General features: G+C 37.4%; 1 protein-coding gene across 3 annotated transcripts in view; it reads right to left on the bottom strand.

Moving 5' to 3' along the window:
• RPS6KC1 (ribosomal protein S6 kinase C1) overlaps positions 1 to 15,525 on the bottom strand; it is an 89,382-nt gene that overhangs the window by 8,255 nt on the left and 65,602 nt on the right. For 2 of the 3 annotated variants that reach the window (XM_027890727.1, XM_027890728.1), the window contains 2 exons: positions 9,944 to 11,497; positions 9,583 to 9,672 (listed from right to left, as the gene is read on the bottom strand). In XM_027890727.1, the coding sequence (XP_027746528.1) occupies positions 9,583 to 9,672; positions 9,944 to 11,497 (1,644 nt within the window). The remainder of the gene's footprint in view (positions 1 to 9,582; positions 9,673 to 9,943; positions 11,498 to 15,525) is intronic. The other variant, XM_027890730.1, reaches the window with a different exon arrangement.

Below are 15,525 nucleotides of genomic sequence, written 5' to 3'. Positions count from 1 at the left end.
GAAAAACAAACAAAAAAAGACCCAAAGTTGGGCCTTTCCACACAAACGAGCTGATGAAAGGTTTTCATAGTACTTCTCAGTGAAACCTACTGAATGGAAATGCCTTTCCAGTCTGATTGTGATTTCCTAGGGCTGTATATTGCAATAATGTACATTCAAAAACAAGACATCGTGAATGGAGAGTAAAATATAAAACCAAACACTTAAGACTTCTTCAAAGCAGAGCCTTCTTCCCAGCAAGTGATTTTTTTTTAATTGAATTCCACACTTATTTTAAAATACAGACAACAAAGCCAAAAATTAATTAGGATTGATGACTACATTCTCAGTTCCTATAATACCATTAACTTGCCCACGTTGACACATCTCAAATTTTAGAATACTGGCACAAAAGGAGACAAACCATTCTTCCCCAAAGACATTCAATGGGGATGGGCCTTATGAGTTATGGCTCAATAGAAAAAAAAAAAAAATGTAAATCTGAAAAAAAACCCCAAAACATTCAGAGCACAGGGAAAAGAAATTCTACCAAAAAAAAAAAAAAAAAATCTCAGTTTTGGTATTATTTCCTTTTCTTTTGTCAATCACGGATGATGATTCAGTTCTTTGAAGCATTGAAGTCACAATGCCCTCTTTCACAGAATCACACACTGTTCATTACAGGAAGTCATTTTCTTCACTGATGAAGAAAATGGACAGAGTAAGAGTCAAAAAGTAAACTACAGTCCAGTTCTCCAAAATCCAGCCTCATATTTTCAACTGTAAGAACACTTTCAACATATGCCCAGCCAAAACAAATGTCACTGCAGTTCTTTTATGAGAGGAGCACTGAACTCTTCCATCCACTTTTGACCATGACCAAAATGACACAAGTGGGATAAATCAAGAACAGTCAAGTAACACAGATTTCTCCCAGGGCTGAAGGGCTCTGGCTGGGTTCTCATGCACACAGCAGAAACTGCACAAGTCATCTGACCCAACACAGAACAGAAAATGGAAAACTGGTCTCAGTATCCTTTTTTTAAAAGAAATAGATTTTAGGTCAACTTTTTTCCTATTATGCAATGTCTGCTTTCCTGATGCTTTCTCTAGGTTCCAAAGTTTCCTTACTTCAGGTTAAAATTAATGTTTTCCTAAAAAAAAAAAAAATTAAAAAAAAAAATGTATACTACAAATAAACATGAGTTGTTTACATTTCCTTACTTCAAACAGGTCCCATTACAATCATAATAAGTTCAGGATACCACATCAATATTACTGCATTTTATCTTGACTACACATCATCGGAAAATTTAGAAACTATAGATTATGAAGTGCTTTTGAGGGACATGGAGTAGCTGGCTAAGGTAATACACCATACAGGGCATATGCTTTTTTTAAAGTTTTAATATTGCAATAAATCTGAACTACAATATCTGCCTTCACTAAGAAAACATTTTCATCTCAATCCATCAGCAAAGTAATTTAGACAATAAATGGTAGTGACACATAATTTAAGTGAATAACACGGGGATATTTGTGCCAAATCTTTCCTTCATGAACCTTGAAATCAAGGACTTTATCCAGATTTGTGCAAAAATAAAAGTGTGCACACATTTGCACAGTGTTGGTGCTTCTAGGACTAGCAGTACAAAATTTGCAGAAAAAAGGCGTTTATATCATCCTCAAATACAAAGCCCTTTTAAATCAGAGAAATAATAAAGTAGGGTGAAGAAAGTCAGTAGCTCTTCCAACTTTACTGCAACTTCATGAAAGGGAAAGCTTTCCTCTTTCTCTCTTCCCGATGCACGGCCATGACATCCAGAAGTAGCACAAGTCAACAGCAATGCTAAATTGCTGGACAAAAACAATTCTAAGAGCAGTCACTGGGACAACTGAAGGGAAGGAAATTTGTAAAATGCTATCAGTTTAGACAAAAACAGATGGGATAGGTAAACACCTTCACTACCCTGCACTGTCCTCTTTGCAGAGCAGCTGGTCTCAAATGAAGGGCCATTTCTTTATGGTTTCCATACTTATCTCAGTATTTGCATTACACACAGTAATAGCTTACTTCCTGATAAGGGATTCATGGCTGACAACACTGTATTTTAAACTGAAATGGCAGTTCTAAAGTAAAAAGCAGAACTTCACCTCTCCTGAACACACACTCTCAATAAAGCCGTTGACGGTAAACCAAGGCTCGTTTTCTCATCCTTTCTACAGTACCTTAACTTGAAATATATCTTTCATGTTGAAGGATTTCAAAGGTTTTTATTACCACACCTGCAACTCCGGCCAGATGGCTTCCGAATCACCAAGAACAAAAACTTAGTCAAAAACTGTGTTGGACAAACAGTAATATCCCAAAAAATGCATCTCAAGTCAGCTGACAGCAATACAGGCTCTAGGTGGATGTACTGTTTCTCCAGACACCTAGGAGTCAGAATGGGCTTTGCACTGAGGTGGTTTTCTTGGAATTAAGAAGAGTGGATTGATAAGAATTTCAAAACCTTTCCCTTACCCCTCATTTCAAGCAGAAACACTGTACTTTCAAGTATCACTTCTGAACAAGGAGACCTCTATGAACTACCATGAGGTGTCTGACCCTGTTCAGGAGGAATTGGACTTGTTCAACATCCTGAAAACAAACACAATGTTTTCCCCTTCTGTGGCCACTAAGATAAACAGTATTGCATGGAAAACTATTAGAGATGCTTTGGAAATTCTGTTTAACTTACAGTAATTTAATTTTAAAAGATTACTATTTTATCATATTTTGATATCTATGTAAAGAACCATTTGCAGAGAATCAAGTAAAATGAGTCCAAGCTAATTTACCTTCAGCAAACTCAGTCAGCCAAGATATTGTAAGCTACAGTCACTAAATAACACATCACACAAGCAATCTGCCCATAATGCTTTGCCTAAAATGTTTTAAGCAATGTATAAAACACAGTACTGAACCATCTATAGTTAAGTATGAGAAGTTTATCATGGTCTTTAAACAATAAAGTAGTGAAGCAAGTCCAATGAACATCTGCTAAAATCAAATGGAGTATGAAAATAGGAAGTTTCATCTTAAAGTTGTTCAAAAGCACATGAGCATCTATGTTCCTCTTTGGAAGAAATTTCCTCATGTCACTAAAAAAAGAGAAAAAATAACAGAGGGAACTGTGTTCTTTCTTTCTTTTAGCAGCCCATGATGGAATCAAAACTTCCTCTAAATCATGTGACTGAAGAGACAAAGAAACTTATTACTGCTCTGTTATCAAAACAAAGCAAACACTAATTAATCTTTCAACTAGCTCCATTTATTTTCACAAGACATCTTCTACACCGTCATCAAGTTTTAGCCTTATCTGTAATAATAATTAATAAGAATAAGAAGAAAACACATAAATAAACCCAGGTAAAGTACGGTTTCTTCTAGAGTTAACAAATGGTTCTTATGTCAGCCAGACTAAAATGCCAGATTTTTTACAAATCAACAGTTTTGGTACATCTTACTGCTTATTCTAGTTACAGAGCCTATGAAAGACCACAGAACATGTACTTCACCTGAAACATGCAGTGTACTTACAACAAGTCTGAGTGCCAAATCACATCAGATTCTTTTCAGAAAGTACCTAATTCTCTCCCCAAACCTATGCTTTCAATTGCCTACTCCAAGTTCATGAGATTTTCCTGTTCTGGGAGCAATCAGTTGTCATTTTTTTTCTGTGGGACACTCAAGGGGTTTTGGAGAGCTGTCCCACTCCAAAAGGTTGTTGTAAAACTCTTACTCCCAGCCTCACAACAATCAGTATTTTTTTGGCACCTCCAGACCACCTTTCCTTGTAGTTCACACCAGCCACATATTTTTCATGTTAATTTTTAGTCCTGTTTCCTATTGCCAGAGCTTTTCAAATCAAGGTAGGCCATCCTTCTGATTTTGATGCTCAAAGCTCCTTCACCTGTCCAGTGTTTTTCTTTTCTTTTTAGGATTATCCCAAGACGTTAATGTCACACAAAAAGCTAGGAGAGACAGAGATAAAAAGTAGAAAGTCCAGTCTTCCACTATTAACCACAAGACCAGCCCACCCCTCGACACCTCTCAGGGTCAATGGCACTTTAATCTACCATAGTTATTTTGCTTCTTAAACAATCTACTCAAATTAAATTACTATAATGCAGAACAGCAGATTTAATGAGTGCCTGCAAACTCCTACTGAAAAACACATACACAAATAACATGCAGGTTTTCCAGCATCAAATATCTATTTGATAAACAGAGGCAAATATTTTTTTTCTTTATTCAGTAAATAAAAATTACAGCATGAAGGCTAATAATAGCAACCTAGCAATTTTTATTTTCATGTCATATATTTTAGGTTATCAGCTGCACATTGTATCTGTATTTTCAATTGTTTAAGAGCAGAAGTGACATCTTCATTTGGGAGTACAACAATCGGGTTGCACGTTGAAATGTTTTGCCCTTTTTTTGGAAAACAGTCCTATACAAACAAAAGCCTTTATTTTGCTTAAGTTCTGCATTATGTACAAGTAACAGCAGGTTAGATAAAACCCAATTTACCACATATTTACGTGTAGGTTTCTGTGAAGGCTAGTTTGTGCAAATAAGGCTTGATTATAGCACACAGCTTATGAAAGCATCAGAATAATACAGTGTATTACTGATGGCCAGTTTCCTACTTATATTTTCTGTGAAGCTAAGCTCCCTTTGGCTTTAGGATCTCAAGCAGCAAATCTCCAGTTTTTAGTAAACACAGTCTGGTGAAAATTCGTTGTTTAAACAAGAAAAAAGACACTAAAGGCAGCCCAGTTCTGAAATCTCATCCTCCAAAAACAGGGATGCAACAGAACGCATCCCCGCTGCTAGAACAAGAACTTGGAGAGTGTAAATAAAACATCTCATTCACACATCATATTTACACAAGATGTTAGACCAGCAAGCCGCTTCCACAACATGACACTTCACAGGTTAGTAGAAAAAGTACTTTAGAGATTTCTCTTTGTGAGTAAATCCTCAACTTCATCTGTTTTAGCTGAAGACAGTCTTGACTAGACTATGCCTATACAGAAATGTCTTTCTCACAAGTATTAAGCATACTATAAAAGGTTTGGGTTTTTTTAAAGTTACTGATTTGATTTTAAAAATCAACAGTGGAATACAATTATTACTGCATTTAAAAGTTAACAACTCTTTATATTTAAGATCACAATGTTGGCAAAACCGATACTTAAATAACAGAAGGTGATCATTTGCATTTCAAAATTCATCTGTCTTGCTTTTCCCTCAATTAGACCAAAACATGTTGATTCGCAGGTTTGTGTGTGTGTGTGTTTCTTTTTTAAACTTATTTATAGAGCAGAATAATGGCCCCCCTGCTAGGCTGGCATTTGCTCAAGTTTCTGTCCATGTAAATTGAATCTGTTACTGGAATTTTCCCCCCTTCAGAATACCAAGGCACATTAACCAAGAGATAAAGAGATACATTGCTGATACTATCAGCCACCAGGCAGGTGGATAATGCAAGGGATTTTTTGTTAGTTTTTGTGGGGATTTTTTGGACAAATATGTGATAAGAGTTCTCAGGGGGCATGGAGAGCAAAGGGCTGTTTAAACAAAAGTGAATCATTCTCATCTGATCTGCTAATAACTTTGTATTCAGACATCAGCTGCTTAGCACACTTTAAAACATTCAGAAAACAAAATTTAGTGAAGAGGTTTAGTTAAGTGAAAAGTTAAAGGAAAAAAACCACATAAACTTCACAATAGTCACCTTAGCCATATTAACGCAGCAGAAATTCTCAGTTGCAAGTGCTTAATTTCTTCTTTAAAAGCAAATAGGTTTTTCTTGGCCAAAACCCCCACTGTTTTACTTGAAGTGGTGTTGAGTTTATAGGGGATGATTTATAATCCATCATTTCCCTTGTGGGTTAGAGAAACAACATTTGACTTATCATAGGTGAACAGCAAAGATTTAGTTTGGCCATTAATCAAAGTATAGCATAGGCACTACTTTTAAGCATCTGCAGACAGCTTTGTTGTTGCTGCAGTTGGTTCAGCATGAACTTCTTTTTTACTTTAATTAAGTAGAACTATACAGCAGTAAAGAGTTATCCAGCTTCACCAACATATTCAACAACACTATAACACACCACGACTCTGAGCTTCCGAGCACAATTCTCGATATGCAAATAATCACAAACGAACCGCATCTTCCACCTCCAGTTCTTAGAAGAAGTCGGGTAAAACTAGCACCAGCAAGTGTGACAGCAAAATCCATTAATGGTACAATGCCACCTCCCGTCAGTAGAGGGGAAGTGCTGCTTCTTGCAAAAGAAGCAGCCAGCTTTTAATTTATAGCAATTGCTATTTTATACAAAAGTAATGATATTGCTCGCAGGGAACAGCATACAGCTTTATAAACCATCTCTTCCCTCATCTTTTTGACACTTTTGCATTTATAACGTGTGCAGTTGTTTATATTTTGTATATACACTGCGTAATGTCTTTTTGACATATGCAGTTACATTGCCTCTCCACTTTTCACAGGATAACAAGAGCAGAGCAATTCCCATGGCAGAGATCTGATCACTGTTTCTCTACCAATATTACTTTGCTTTGCTTTAATGCAAGGTAACACTCTGGTGTACTGAAAGCCTTAAACACAAAATCCTAGATCCTGCAAGAAAGCTCCAAATAGGTGGACCTCTGCTCTCCCTTGGGTCTGAAAAACTTCCATACTAATACACTATTATCCTAGCCCATCCAGGAATTAGTCTCTGATACATAAATTGTGGAATTAAGACTCCATGTTTTCCTTCAACCAATAAAACAATATGAGATTTAAATACATCCTCATGCACTTCACTGCAAAGCACTTTATAACTCACACTATAAAACAACACCTGAAACATCATCAATTTGAAAGATACAACCATTTCAAATACATTTTTACAATTTTCATATAATTCTGCAATACACTTTTGTACCTATTTTAAATTGAAATAAATCTGTTTAAATTTCACATTCATACTCCCCTTTTTCTGCCTCCAAAATTTGCGCCTCAAAAATCAATGCAGAAAAAGAACTGCAGCCCTAGACTCATCATCTGTTCTCAGCCTCCAACACCAGACCCTAAAAGACACCTTCCCTTTCCTGCATACTTCTAAAGAGTGCACTTATTTAAATAACAAAATGTTGAAACCAGGTAGCACACAAATTACCACATCCAAACCCTAATGTACCTCAAACTCTGTTTAAAACACCAAGCTAAACACATGGAAACAAAATTCTACAAGCCAAGTTCCACAGTGTCCTTCAGCCAGGAGAGAAAAGAAAAGGGAAGATTGACGACCCAGAAGTAGGGCAACACAGCACACAATACTGAAAACCCCAGGAAAATTTAAAACAAGGCAAGGACTCACTTTGAGTCAATTCATTTAGTCACCGTTTTGTTACGGTAAATCATACAACCTGATGAAATTTTGTGAAGATCATTTGTTCACCTCCACAAAACTTCAGCAGAAAAAAACTCCGTTGTGTTATAAGAAACACTTATATTCAGTTTTAAAAAGCAACTTAAAAATAATATAGAACCCCTCAAACTTGCCAGTTTCTCTTAGTGTACTGAACTGACACACGAGCATAATTTCAAAATCCTTATTCCAAGAAGCAGCTTGAGGAGCAATGTTGTCATGATAAAGGGGAGACATGGGTTCCAGAGACACAGTATAATAAATAAAAAATAAAATATACATTATATATATAATAAATAAAATTTAAAAACTAACACCCAAATAAGGCTTCCAAATATGACTCCAAATATATTTTGTGGTGCTAAGTTATACCAAGTATTACTCCCCTACATAAAAATTAGGATGTAACAGCTACACTAAAGTACGAGTATGCTTTGCAGAGATAACATTAGGATCAAGAAATAGGAAAGGTAAGAATCATAGAGCAGTACCAACATTTGCATTTGCAAATCTTCACCCTTGTAGCTCGCCAGTTACAGACACACAAAGCAAACTGCAGCTTGGGGTAGGGCAGAGAGGGCGGAGAGGAGAGGGCAACTTAACCGAAAAAAAACCCGGATGGATACCACACCTGTGCTGTGAGGTGGAAATAATGACATCGTGGAAAACTTTATTCTTGCATTTGGGGACTTCTAAATATTATTTCAACTGCTCCCTAAACACTTAATTACTGCAGGAGTTGGCTGGTTGGGGCTTAGGGGGCAAAAAGAGCCTCTCTTTGGATCCTCATTAAAGTACAGAAAAATTAAGCTTTGACTTTCACAGCTCATTAATGATGACAGGGTGGGAAAAGGCTGCACTTCCATCTTTGCTACTACTCTGCTAGGGAGTGCTTTGTTCGAGGCTGGGTGAGGGAGGCAGGAAAACACCTCTTTCTAACAGGTTGTCATGCATGTTGGCAACTGGGACATAGTTTATTTAACAACCACAAGAATTGTTGGGATTCCCCAGTTATCTTGTTCTTGCATTAAAGTGGTGTGACGGTAGAATAGGGGCGTTAGATTTCTTCGATAGGTAAAAAGAATTATTTTCTGTAATACCTGCCCTTTTGACTTGTACCTGGACAGAAAATATTTTATTTATTATTTATCTCAAGAAGCTGGCATTCAAATTTTTTTTGAGATCCTACCCCTTGTATTCACAGAGACAGTTCCCACTGCATTTCAGCTGTGGGACAAACCCAGAATAAACCCTTGATGCCAAACTAAGTTCAGAACTTCCACTGATGGTAACTCTTGTTATAAATTTTCTGAGCGCATTTGCAGACTCTGAACTTGAGGACTACCTGCATGCCAAGTTGCAGTGCCTGGCCAGACCACACACTCAGTAGAAAGTTATGTTGGCATTTCAAATTCAGAATAAAGAAGCAGTAATTTCAAGTCCTTTTCTGAGCTAGCTATGACATTTTTAAAATATGAAGCTATAAGTGAAACACCTGATTTTTGGCTGTCACTACCATTTGACCACTATATTAGCAGAAAATAAATTGGAAAAAGGAAAAGAGGGAGGACTCAGTTTCAAGTGCCATCCTTGCTATAAGAAAGATCGATTTTATCACTCTCATGATTGATGAAAGCGGTTCTAAGAAAAGAGCTCTCTAAACTATTTCAAAGCCCACTGTAGCTCATCAAAAATGTCAGAGGCATCTCTAAGCCTATTAGGGTTGTGTTTTTCAAACCACTATGGTTATCCCCTTGCCCCCCCACGTTCTTTGCAAGTATAAATTTTTGTATTTTTAAGGCTCTTTGTGCCACTTTTTCAGTTACCAAGATGTACTTACACACAGCAAAGACAGTAGGAAAACAGAACGCTCCTTAAACTTGCTTAAACAAGACATTCAATACAATTACACTTTATGGAAATGACATAACAAACACCACCACAGTTCAACAATAAAGCAGTTAGGAGCCCTGTAGCTTTTTAAGACATTCAGGAAAAAAACAAAGAAAATTCAGATACTGCACGATCTTGAGCTCTGTGCTACAGAGACTCCATGAGAAAACGAAAGCTGCTAATTTACTTTCCAAGTGAAACATTGTAGGTGATTGCTCTAACCTGGGGCACAGTACATTCTCTCTATGGCATCGTTGTCACAGGAATCTTCAACCTCCCTCCACCTGCTAAAATACGTTAGCTGAATGTGTCCTAAAAACAAAACGACAGGAGAAATCAAAACATTTTTCCCTTCCATTTTCTGCAGAAGTGAACTGTAATTACTCCTTTTGTAGCTAAAAACAGTATCATTAAGAATAATGGCATCATTAAGTACTAGAAGCTATTACTGGGGGTGAATTTGCTGCACTGATAATGAAGCTCTAGACAGGAAATGAAGATACTAATTACAAGATAAAACGCCTACTCAGTTAATTGGAAGCAACAGCGAATAAAAAGAAATGCATTTGCAAAAGTTCCTGACCTCTATCATTCAATAAGATGTTGTTTGGGTTCAAATCGCGGCACACAATTCCTTCTCTATGCAAAGCATCAAGGGCTACAACCATTTCAGCTGCCCATCTTTGAATGCAATCCTCTGGGATATAAAACCTGGAGGTTATCGCTAATCTTTCGTCGAGGTCCCGAAAAATCTGATGTATTTCCTTCTCCCCTCCTCCTGCTATTTTGTCTTCCCTCTTTGGTGCTGTCTTTTTACTTTCAGCCGCTGGTGACGAAGCTGAGTCTGTTTCCACTTTCCCAGTGTCTTCAGTTTGACTGGAAAACAGCAACACTGCTTCATTCCTTAATGTGTCTCTGTCCAAGCTAACATCTTGAGCATCCAAGGGTGGGTTGGAAACAAATAAACTTTCTTCTTTGCTTGTCATGTTTAAGGAGCAGGCTCCAAGTCCTTGAAACAGAGCCCTGTCTTCTGAACTACCTACCTCTTGGTCAGATGTAAAGAGGGTCCCAAGAGCTCCCTGAGGGACACCACTGTGTCCATTTGCTTCCTTGGGGGAAGGATCACCCACTTCTGGTGCCACACGATTTGGCTCTGTGGAATTATTTAATTGCAAGACATCAGGGGTTTCTAACAACTTTACTTCCAACACATCCCTATCAGTTTTTGTAAACTTTGTTGGCCCTGACACTGCTGCCTCTTCTGTTTCATCCGACATACCAGGTAAGTTTATTAGGAGGTCGGGCCTTCCTTCATCAATGCTATTTACATCATCAAAAGCAGCATCCTTAAAGGAGATAACTGGCACAGAATCATTTGAACCCCTGCTTACGGTGTCATGAGGTCTCACACCCATTTTGCTTTCTAGGGCATCCAAGCTTATGTCATGATCTGGAACAGAAAACAATGGCTTTAAAGGCTCCGATTTCAGGTTATATAATTTTTCTCCAAAATCAAGCCCCAGGAGCTCACTAGTGCTATCTTTGCTGTCTATCCTGAAGAGTTCCATAGGGCTGTTCTTTGATTTAGTTAATGAGTCCAGTATCCTAGTAGGGCTAGCTATCTCTGGCTCAGCATCGTCGATGAAAAGCTTTCGTTCCTGAGGTGCAACCTGAGCCGTGAAGCTATCACTGCCAACAACACCGCATTTCTGTAAGCAGCTTCTCTCTTTGGTATGCAGACCTTCACCCCCCGGTTTAGCCACTGGCTCCTCATTTAGAGAGCCCGAATCAATTTTTTCTTGCCCATATTCATTGCATAACGTTAAATAACTAGTAGTGCACTCTTCTTCTGAGCTGGATCCTGAGTCCATCCACTTCGAACTCTCTTGGCCATCTTCCTGGTTGCTGCTGTCATCTTGAGAGCTTGGTGTTAGGCTGCTCTTCAGTGGGACCACCTTCAGCATGCTCTCCCCACAGCTTTCTCTGGAATCGGTGCTGCTCCCAATTTCTTTAGGACTAGGTGTTGGTTGTTCCAGGTAAATTTTAGTTGAACTGGATGTCCTGGGTTCGGGAATTTCAAAGCTCTCTTCAGGACTTCTGTTTAAGTACTTACTGACATAAGACCACAGTTTTCCTCCTGAAAAAAAAAAAAAAAAAAGGAAGGGAACTCTTAATTTCACTTAAACTAGAATGAATTGCATTATGAAACAGAAAAATATTCTCACTGTCACTGTGTACTATATATCCTTATGCCCACAAAGTTGGATCTGCTACCTCAGGAGGAAATAATTACAGGGACCAACAACTTGCCTTTTAAGTATATTTGTATTACTACATAAATATTTAATGATCTGCACCTGAGATTAAGCTGCTGCTTTTATGTTTTTAAACTTCAGTAAATTTTTATTCTGGAGTGTGTCTCAAGTCGCATGGTGGTCACTACTCTCCATCTGCTGTCCCAAAAGAAGCAAAAACTAGAGAAGATCAAATGGTTTAGGGTCCATCACCAGTTCTGCCTATACTGAATAATTCTGTATCACAGCTCTAAGTTCATGAGCAACATTAGTGTAAATGGACTAAAAACTAATCAGCAAGTTCAGTAAGGGGAAAGGAATTACCTCATATTAGCAGGTCACTTTAAGGAACTGTTTATCTCTTTGAAGAAGTTGTGTTTTTTTAGTTAAATACTGATATATTTCTCCCATTAACCTCAGAAAAGTTTTGTATGCTTTGCTGCACCACATAAGGATTTATCCATACTCTAAGTAACACTGGAAAACAAGTTCCTTCACAGCATCTAAGAAAGTTACAACTCCAAAAGAGTTACATTTAAAAAATACAAAATAGGACAGTTTATGTTTCAAAATACTGTACATATAAAAAAAGCTTACAGATTTCAAAACATAACTCGAGCAAAATAAATCAAGAAGTTACTGCATCCCTTGCCTGTACCAAAGAATTTGGCTTAAAGCTAGAACACCTCCTTTGATAACTGGGGAAAAAATGCAATGTCAAGACATTTCAACTTAAAAGATAGTACAGAAATTCTTGAAAACACTGGAGTTCTAACAAAATCTTTGTAGAAGAAAAAAGTAAGCATTCAGCCCACTGGGCATCTGCAAAGTTTTGGGGGGTTGGAGGTTTTTTTACTTATTTGGATAAAACTGAGTTTTATATTTTTCCAAAGTACAGTCTTTAATAATTTGGGATTCTTTTAATATTCTCTGTATCAGGCAAAACTCCTTTAAAAAGTACAATAAAAGAAGAAAGTATTTATCATTGCCTAGGTACAGGTTTTCTATATTCCCAGGTATTTCAAATGTAACCTATCAAAGGCAGAAAAAGCTTGACACTAAAAATTAATTTGAATAATACAGTGTGGAGTTTTCCTGCCCTCCATCCCCCTGGCTAAGACAAGACTTGTTTTTAAAGGGAAAAAAAAAATCTCACTGGTTGTGGTGAAACTAAGTGTATTAAAAATATTGAGGGAATTCTAACACCTTGAGTCCAATGGTAAAAATGACAATTTAGCTCTGTTAATCCACATGGTTTCTGCCATAAGCTACAAATGGATTTAGCACCAGGCCAGAATGACCCTTGCCACCTTCTAGAAGATGATGAGAAAGGATGCCAGGTAAACGAGCAGGAGCAAATGGACACAATGCTCACGGAGAAGGGAGCAAAAACTGCTACACTGACCACTGTATTGCATAAGCACTTGAAAAACTTGCCAGAGATATGTTCAAAATAGCCCCAAGCATGCCCTGCACAGCAGCAGCAAGGCACAGCTCACCAGTCCCTCCCAGCAAAGCAGCAGCAGCAAAGCAGGGCAGCGACTGACTGAGCTTGCTTGGACACAAGTGACCTGACACCCTGTGTCAGTGAGACCAAGGGCCCTGGTCCTGCCAAAGGTGCCTGATGAGCACGACCTCACCTCTGTGAGAAGCTGTGAGTCTGTGCAGACTCGTAAGATGAGGCCACTCGCTTTAAATACGACACATTGCACAGGAGCTCAGCAGGGCAAAGGTGCCCTGCCCTGCCTTCTGAGCCCTGTAGCTTGTGCAGGACTTCTGAACTACTGGTCTTAAACTGATTTGGTAAGAATAAAAGTTGTTCATCCTGTAATCACCACTGATTCTTTTCTAATATTACCCTTTTATTTATGCTTTTGCTATGAAATGGCAGGGAGAAAAAACAACAGAAAAGAGAGTAAGAGTGAGAACATACATATAGATATATATATCTATGTTGCAAAAGAGTTTCTCCTCTTTTCCACACTCTCATCCATAACCACTATTTTCCTTTAAAATTTTAATTAAATTACTTTAAGTAATATAATAAAATAACTTTTCTCAATTTATTAACTATGCATAGAATTATTCAGGTTCCTCTCATACCAAACAATAAAATCTCATTTAACAACCACACCTCTGCTGCCTTTAATAAAACAGATTATTGAATAAGAAAATATTATAGTTTCCCCATCCCACCTGCATTAGACTAATTAGTACAAGCTAAATATTTCCATCTACATATTACTGGTGTTTACTACTTGTGCTTCACAAATTTCTAAGGAAAACACAAATCTCAGGTTTCAAAGAGGGTTCACAGATCATGACCCACAAAGACTCACGTAAGATTTTTGGAGCTTTGGACAATGCCTGGCACAACAACACTTGAGCCTGCAAGCAAGGACTAAGAAAAGGTGGAGGCATTGCCTTGAGCTTTTTAACCCAGGGATGCAGAAAGCTCACAACGTTATTCTTGCAATTTTCTGTCACATTTTTTCCTGTGTCATTACTGGACACCAGGTGTGCTTTTGCACGTGACACCTGAACAGCTCTCACTGACCTAAATGTTTTGTAGCCCTGTTCTAAGGTAAGAAAGGGTTGGGGTGCCCAGTAGTAAGAAAAATGCAAGAATTATCCTTGCACAACTTATTTTTTCACCTATTGACAAGTTAAGTTGCTCTCAGGATGACAACTGTCTTCTGCTCCCTCCACCTCACTTCATGCAAGATTTAATGCAACATCCACTAGATTTTGGCCTCTACTCAAAGTCTTATTGCAGCTTAAGAAAGGAGACCCAAGAAGGATTAAGGAAGGAAAAAGAGACACACTGGGATCAATCCTTCAAAAATCCATAGAAAAAAAATCACTGGAAGATTCGACACAAAAGTTGCAAAAGACAAAAAAAAACCTCTTTATTCTTACAGTGTTCAGGAACTCACTGTCCATAGATAGAACTGCAACAATAACTCATTTTCTATTTGCAAATCTATTATCTTACCTTTTTTTAAAAAAGTTGCTCATTAATAATGACTTTTTATGACAATTTATTTAGAAATCACAGTGGAAATGACTACTTACTGCATCTCCAACTTAAGAGTTAAATGCAAGTAAATAAAAAAAAAATTATTATGTCCAAACATGTTTACATACAAATATTTCAAGAATGGTCTCCTGGTCAAGTGGAAATACGTAAATAAATGCCATTCAATAATTGTGTTCTATAGTGAAAAACAACCATTTTATTCCTTTTTGAAAATGTCCAATCCAGGGTCAAACAAAAGTGATATTTGTATCTGCGTATGTAATTATGCCTTTATGAATGACACACTAATAATCTTTCCCCCTCTACCCATGCGTTGTGTAAGATCAAGAAAACCCATTAGCAAGCCATGCTAATATAGTATCAGGAATCTATAAAAACTAAAATTACAGAAATCAATCCAAACAAGTAAGCTTCAGTCATTGTCAAATAGTCCAATAGACTAAATAACCATAAAAGCTCCAGTATAAAGCTAAAGTTTACTAGTGTTTAACAGAATTTCAGGAGTTCAATATTAACATAACAAATTATTAAGTTTGTTTTTTACTCCCATGAAGTGATTCTACAGCCAGTATTGTTCCCTCTTTCTGGTTTTTATTAGCACATGAAAATCATCAAGCTCTATGTTCTTCTGCAGTTATAACATGAAAAATTTCTTATTAGCAGTGCCATATTTAACCAGCATTCCATACTCCGGCATTCTGGAGGTTATACCTCTGCTTCTAGAGGCAGAATCTAAAAAGTTAGTGTCCAAAATAATCAACAGGAAATTGAGCATAAAGTGACCAAGTGATGAAGTTGACTAGGAATCTTGTCAGTTCCATAATATTTTTA

The sequence above is a fragment of the Empidonax traillii genome, unplaced genomic scaffold, assembly GCF_003031625.1.
Source record: "Empidonax traillii isolate 1590-97213 ecotype Southwest subspecies unplaced genomic scaffold, ASM303162v1 scaffold296:size1881848, whole genome shotgun sequence".
NCBI classification, from domain to species: domain Eukaryota; kingdom Metazoa; phylum Chordata; class Aves; order Passeriformes; family Tyrannidae; genus Empidonax; species Empidonax traillii.
Note: the sequence above shows the minus strand (reverse complement) of the source record. Positions and strands in the feature narration are given on the sequence as shown.